We start from the raw sequence: 6,632 nt of genomic DNA, 5'->3' as shown, positions 1-6,632 counted from the left end.
CAAATAAGCGGAACAATATTTCTGCTGGGACTAAATCGGCATCTGTTCACTCAACAAGACCTAATATCAATTCAACCAAAAGTCAGAAGAAAAACAAAGCATCGACCTATGCTTCTGAGCAAACGAATGGAGCATCTGGGGTTAAGCCTATTAAACATGATTGTTGCTGGTCCAACCTCACCAAGTGGAAGACCTCTTTGAGAATTATGAATTTAAAGAACAGTGCCAGGAAAGGTAAGAATGGTGGACAACCTCTTAGATCTAGATGTACTTCATGTGCAAATAACTATGCGACTAGATCAAGCAGCTGCAGTGTGAATGAGACAGATACCTCACAGGTACCTTTGAATTTGAAACTTCATAATCCTCATCGAAAAGGCGAATCGTGCACTTCAAACCCCTTAAATCCCAAAAGTGTCTATGAATATGGATGTCAATTGGGGCTTAAGTGGCAGAAGAAACCTGCAGATGTTTAGGTAATATCCTACCTAATCTTACTTCGTCATTAACTGCTTTCATTATGAAGATTATTACTTACAATATTAGGGCTTTCGGGTCGGGGTTGGATAGCAAATATGGTCCCACTAAGAGGCTAATTTTAAAAGAAAAACCAAATTTCCTCGCTCTTCAAGAAACTAAACTCCACCCTGTGAATCTTTCGTGGATACAAACTTTCTGGGGATCGGTTGATTGTGAATTCATTCAACAACCCATGGTAGGACTGTCGGGGGGGCAACTATTAATCTGGGACACAACTCTTTTTGATGCTTACGATGTGATTATTTTTGATCGTGTTATTGGTGTTCGAGGTACATGGAAATCTTCGAGTGAAAAGCTTAACGTTGTGAATGTGTATGGGCCACACGATGATACAAAGAAACAATTGTTGTGGAACTCACTTTCTGCACTAATTGAAAATGATCCGCAAGAGGCATGGGTATTGTGTGGCGATTTCAACGAAGTTAGAGACGAGACGAAGAGATTGAATTGTGTTTTTAATGAAAATCGAGCTAGACGATTCAATAGCTTCATCTTGAATAACAACTTGGTTGACATTCCTATGGGCGGAAGAAAGTTTACAAGGGTTTGTGATAATGGCATCAAGTTCAGTAAAATTGACAGGTTCCTAGTTTCGTAAAACTTCATATCGTTATGGGGCAATCTTTCTGTAGTGGCTATGGAAAGGCTAACCTCCGATCATTGCCCGATTTTATTAAAGGATGATGACAAAGATTTTGGGCCAAAACCCTTCAAGATCTTTGATTTTTGGATAGACGACCCGGAGTTTAAAGATGTTGTATCCCAATCGTGGTCTGAGGAATGTGAGCACATGCTTCAAAAAGACTGCAGGTTCTTTAAGAAACTCAGGCGACTAAAAGATGTACTGAAGTCATGGAGCAAACAGAAGTTCGGGAACCTTGACACTGAAATTGATGCTCATAAATCAAAAGCTTTAACCTTCAAACTAAAGGCTGAAGTACAACCGTTAAATGATGCAGAAACTGCACAATGGAACGAGGCTAGAAAACTGTGGGTCGAGAAGGACAGGCAAAAGAAGCGTATGTTAAAGCAAAAGGCCCGTGTCCGATGGGCGGTAGACGGAGACGAGAATACTAAGTTCTTTCATGGCATTATTCGAAACAATCTAAACAAGTCCAACATCAGAGGCCTTATGATCAACAATGTATGGAGTGAAAATCCCAAAGATATTAAAGACGAAGCTTGGTCACATTTCAGCAATTTATTCCATGAAGCTGATTTGCTTCGGCCTTCTCTAGAAGATCTACAATACCCCTCCATTTCCACAATTGAGGCCTCTGACCTTGAAGTGGCATTTACAGAAACCGAAATCCTAGAGGCTATTCGTGATTGTGGTAGTAACAAGGCGCCCAGACCGGATGGTTTTAATCTTAGATTCTATAAAAATTTTTGGGATATAATCAAGTGTGACCTCATTGAAGCAATCAATTAGTTTTGGGAAAATGGTGAAATCTCAAGGGGATGTAACGCTTCTTTCGTTACTCTTATCCCGAAAAGTCCTAATTCACAGTGCCTCGGTGAGTTTCGCCCGATTAGCCTAATCGGGAGCTATTATAAAATTGTCTCGAAAATCCTCTCCAACCGGCTTCGCAAAGTAATTCCTAAACTCGTAGGTCATGAACAAAGTGCCTTCCTAAAAGGGCGCTACATCCTTGATGGCGTCTTAATTGCTAATGAAACTATTGATTACTTGAAAGTTAACCGCAAAAAAGGTATTATCTTCAAAGTAGACTTCGAGAAAGCCTTCGATAGTATCAACTGGTGTTTTTTGCTAGACGTCATGAAGTGTATGGGATTCGGGGAAAAATGGAGAAGGTGGATTGAATGTTGCCTTAAATTAAGTTCAATCTCCATACTTATCAATGGATCCCCCACTCGTGAATTCCCGATAAGTAAGGGAGTTAGGCAAGGAGATCCTCTTTCTCCCTTTCTTTTCATCCTTGCGGCCGAAGGACTAAATATTCTTACAAAATTAGCCGTGGAAAAAGGGTTGTTCAAAGGGGTTGAGGTTGGAAGTGAAAAAGTTTTGGTGTCGCACCTTCAATACGCGGATGACACAATTTTTTTCGGGGAATGGGATCGGACGAATATTATTAACCTTGGGAAACTTTTAAAGTACTTCGAGCTCGCTTCGGGTTTGAGGGTCAACTTTCAAAAAAGTAGTGTGTTTGGTATTGGAGTTGATGAGACAGAAACCAACTTTGTAGCTAGTTTCCTGGGTTGTCGAGTTGGCACGTTCCCTTGCACTTATCTCGGGCTCCCAATCGGTTCCAAAATGAATAAAATTAATGATTGGGATGTGGTAATTGAAAAGTTCAAGAAGCGTCTTTCGAGTTGGAAAATGCGTTCGTTGTCATTTGGAGGTCGGGTAGTTCTCATCAAGTCGGTCTTAAATAGTCTCCCATTGTACTTCTTTTCGATCTTTCGCGCTCCACCTAGTGTGATTAAATTACTCGAGAGTGTGAGGAGATATTTCTTTTGGGGGGGTGGGTCGGATACTTGCAAAATTTCATGGGTAAAATGGGAAAATGTCATCACTTCTTACGAAAACGGGGGGTTAAACTTCGGTTCCTTAAAAGCGAAGAATCTTGCCTTACTAGGGAAATGGTGGTGGAGGTTCTTAACCGAATCTGACTCCCTATGGGTCAAGGTGATTCGTAGCATTCATGGGTCAAATGGGGGTTTATTGTTGGAAGGTGAGTCACATCATCGACCTACAATAGGCTCTTGGCGTAACATTCTTTTTGCAGGTGATTTGATGGATGATCTTCGGGTTCCCTTCAAGAGTTCGTTCGTGAAATCTTTAGGCGACGGTGGTACAACTTCATTTTGGCATGAGCAATGGAGTGGAGGGGGCAAGCTCTCTAACTTGTTCCCGAGACTCTACATATTAGAACAAGACAAAGGCGCTACACTTAAAGACCGGGTGAAAAAAATTGATTCGAGTTTAGTCTTCTCGTGGAATTGGTCGAGAGAACCGACGGGATGTAGCGACCCCGACAAATCGTCAAATGACGGCGTCATCTACGTATGGTCCCATTACATGGTCGTAAGTCTTTATAACAAAGTTTGACCGAAAAGTATGTCGCATTCATTTCATAAATAAGGGTGTTTCAATGTTTACAAAAGTAGTTTCCATAACAAGTACATAACAATGTTTAAAGTTTGTATGAAACACGTGCGACACGATTAAAAGTAGTCAAAAAGACGTTCCACGTAAGCAAGTATACTCGACATCCAATGCAAGTATCAAATAGTATGTGCGGAAGCATGTATCACCTAATGTTCAAGGACCTGAGAAAAACATAGAGAATCTGTCAACGAAAACGTTGGTGAAATCATAGGTTTAAATAAGTAAATGAGTAATAGTAAGTTGAACCACAAGATTTGCAACATCGATAAAGCCATAGTACATTCTAAAAGTTAATATTCACGAGCACCCAATTATCAAAGCTTAACGTTCCGTCCGTTGAATACCCCATCAATTAGTGCTAGAACAACACTGTTCCCGAAAATATATTTCATTCGTAAACGGTAGCGAACCGTTTGAATGAGGGTTTGTCAAACCCATATGGCCATATAACATAAGTTCTCGCTTACACCATCTGATGTAACTAATGATAATCGGATTGAGGATTTTCGTTCTAAACTCGTATGTAGAATGTTTGTTTTCCCGTTCTTGTGTTCACTTAGTTCAAAAGAATCGTTTATGTTTTCTCATCCCAAAAGTAAGTCTAAAAGAGTAAAAGTGGGACTATGATCTCACCTTGTATGCACGAACCAAAAAGTACTTCGACAAGTCACGTGTGCAAAGAATAATGCTAGTCTTGACCTAAACAAATAGGTTGTATCAATAACGATAGTCACGAAGGGTCAAAGATGTTCAATTAGTCCTATGGCTCGTTACGACTCGATTAATATAGCATGTGAAGCAAATTGTCAAGTTTCATGCAAGAAACAAGTATAAAAGCATGTTAGAATGATTGTATAAAAGTTTGGTTAAGTTTGACTAAAAGTCAAACTTGGTCAAAGTCAACGAAAAAGTCAACACGTTCGGGTTCGGTCCCGAACTATTTTTCTGAGGTTTTTATTCATATATAAGCATATTAGAACAAGTTTCATGTGAATCGGAGGTCGATAGCTAGTTAAACATTTCGCGTGAAATGCGCCAAGGTGAGCAGAATCTGGCCAGGCGATTCCGCGCGCCGCGCGGGGATGTGGCGCGCCGCGCCACTACCTGGCCAGAGAATTCTGGTCAGTTTTCAAAGTATGCACGAACCAAAACCTTTTCTAACACAACTCTTGACCCGCAAACTCTTATAACGCCTATCATACATCGTTGGAAAGGTATTTTGACGAGTAAAACAACTAAACACATATCATCAATCAAACTTCCACTTGCAACAACCAAAAACCGCAATTAATGTTCCTCATTCAATGCATACAAGTCATAAATGCAATTTAATGATTTGGCAACCAAATTACATGAACGGTATGCCGTTTCGAAGGTAATTAAGCATACAACACAACCTAACACTTACAATTAACATTATCAAGCATTTAATGCATCAAGATTCAATTTACTTCTATCAAACCCTAACCCAAAATCACAAATTCAACAATCATGATTATGAAACTAATCCATGTCAACCTACATACCAATTTGAAGCTAGTGATGTTAGGAACACAATTTAAACATGAACTTTCATCATCAAACAACATATGATCATCCAAAATTCAAGAACCACACACCAAAATTCAAGTTCATGCTAGTTACACTAAAACAACGAGATCGAGCATATAAATCATATATTCATGTTAGACTTGAGCCATAGACACTAATTAACACTTTTATAAGTTAAAAACATCAAGAACACAAAATCTAGTGATTTTAGAAAGTTACCCAAATGAGATGAAGTTGGTATGGAATCGAAGAGGAGATCACGAGGAGTTCAAATATGTAATTTGTTTGGCAAGACGACCGCTAGCTCGATTTTGGATGATGAATCTTTGTATGGAAGTTGAGAGAAAGTTGAAGTAGTAAGAGTGAAAGAGATGGGATTGAATGGATGAGAATGAGGGTTGACTCTTTGACCTAGTCAAAAGTTTCAACCCTTGGCAAGTTTGGTCCCTCAACTTTAAACCGGGTGCGGAAATTACCTAAACGAGATAATTCAACGCATATTAACGGGATGTGTTATAAACCTATAACGGAACTTAAATAGTTAAACGGAAAAGTAAACGGAAAAAGGCGGGATGTTACATTACCTACACCTTAAAAGAAATTTCGTCCCGAAATTTAAGTAGGCGTAGTAGTCGTTGTTTCTTCCTCGAGATCTTGCGTTTCCGAATTCACGAATAGATGAGGATACTTCCTTTGCATTTGATCTTGTCTTTCCCAAGTAAACTCGGGTCCTCTTTTGGCATTCCAACGAACCTTGACAATCGGAATTCGGCTTTGTTTCAATGTCTTGACGGAGGTGTCTACAATTTCAACCGGTTCCTCCACAAAATGAAGTTTGTCATCAATAGTAAGTTCTTCGAGAGGGATGACGATATCGGGTTCGGCAAGACACTTTTTCAAGTTAGATACATGGAAGGTAGGATGAACGGAGTTCAATTGAGGCGGAAGATCTAAACGATAAGCAACGGTTCCAATACGCTCCAAGATTTCGAAAGGACCAATATACCGCGGATTTAGCTTCCCGCGTTTCCCAAAACGGATTACACCCTTCCAAGGTGCGACTTTTAACATTACTCGGTCACCGACTTGAAATTCAAGATCGTTGCGTCGTTTGTCGGTATAGCTCTTTTGACGACTTCGGGCCGTCCTAAGCCTATCTCGGATTTGAACGATTTTCTCGGTGGTTTCGTGAATGAGTTCGGGTCCGGTGATTTGCACGTCGCCTACCTCGACCCAACAAAGAGGTGAACGACATTTGAAGCCATATAGCGCTTCAAAAGGTGCGGCTTTAATACTCGCGTGATAACTATTGTTGTAAGAGAACTCGGCGAGAGGTAAGTGCTTGTCCCAAGCTTTTCCGAAATCAACCACGCAAGCTCGTAACATGTCCTCTAAGGTTTGAATTGTA

The 6,632-nt window shown here is 40.2% G+C and overlaps 1 protein-coding gene across 1 annotated transcript; it reads left to right on the top strand.

Moving 5' to 3' along the window:
- Positions 1-520: 520 nt before the first annotated feature.
- LOC139849252 (uncharacterized) lies at positions 521-1,138 on the top strand. Its single transcript, XM_071838914.1, has one exon. It carries the CDS (start codon positions 521-523, stop codon positions 1,136-1,138), a length of 618 nt encoding a protein of 205 aa, XP_071695015.1.
- The last annotated feature ends 5,494 nt before the right edge of the window (positions 1,139-6,632 follow it).

This window comes from Rutidosis leptorrhynchoides, chromosome 1 (genome assembly GCF_046630445.1).
Source record: "Rutidosis leptorrhynchoides isolate AG116_Rl617_1_P2 chromosome 1, CSIRO_AGI_Rlap_v1, whole genome shotgun sequence".
Taxonomy (NCBI): domain Eukaryota; kingdom Viridiplantae; phylum Streptophyta; class Magnoliopsida; order Asterales; family Asteraceae; genus Rutidosis; species Rutidosis leptorrhynchoides.
This window is presented reverse-complemented; position numbering and strand designations above follow the sequence as displayed.

Bases quoted from the DNA above. Each gene is read 5' to 3' on its own strand.
- LOC139849252 (XM_071838914.1), top strand. From the start codon at position 521: ATGAAGATTATTACTTACAATATTAGGGCTTTCGGGTCGGGGTTGGAT.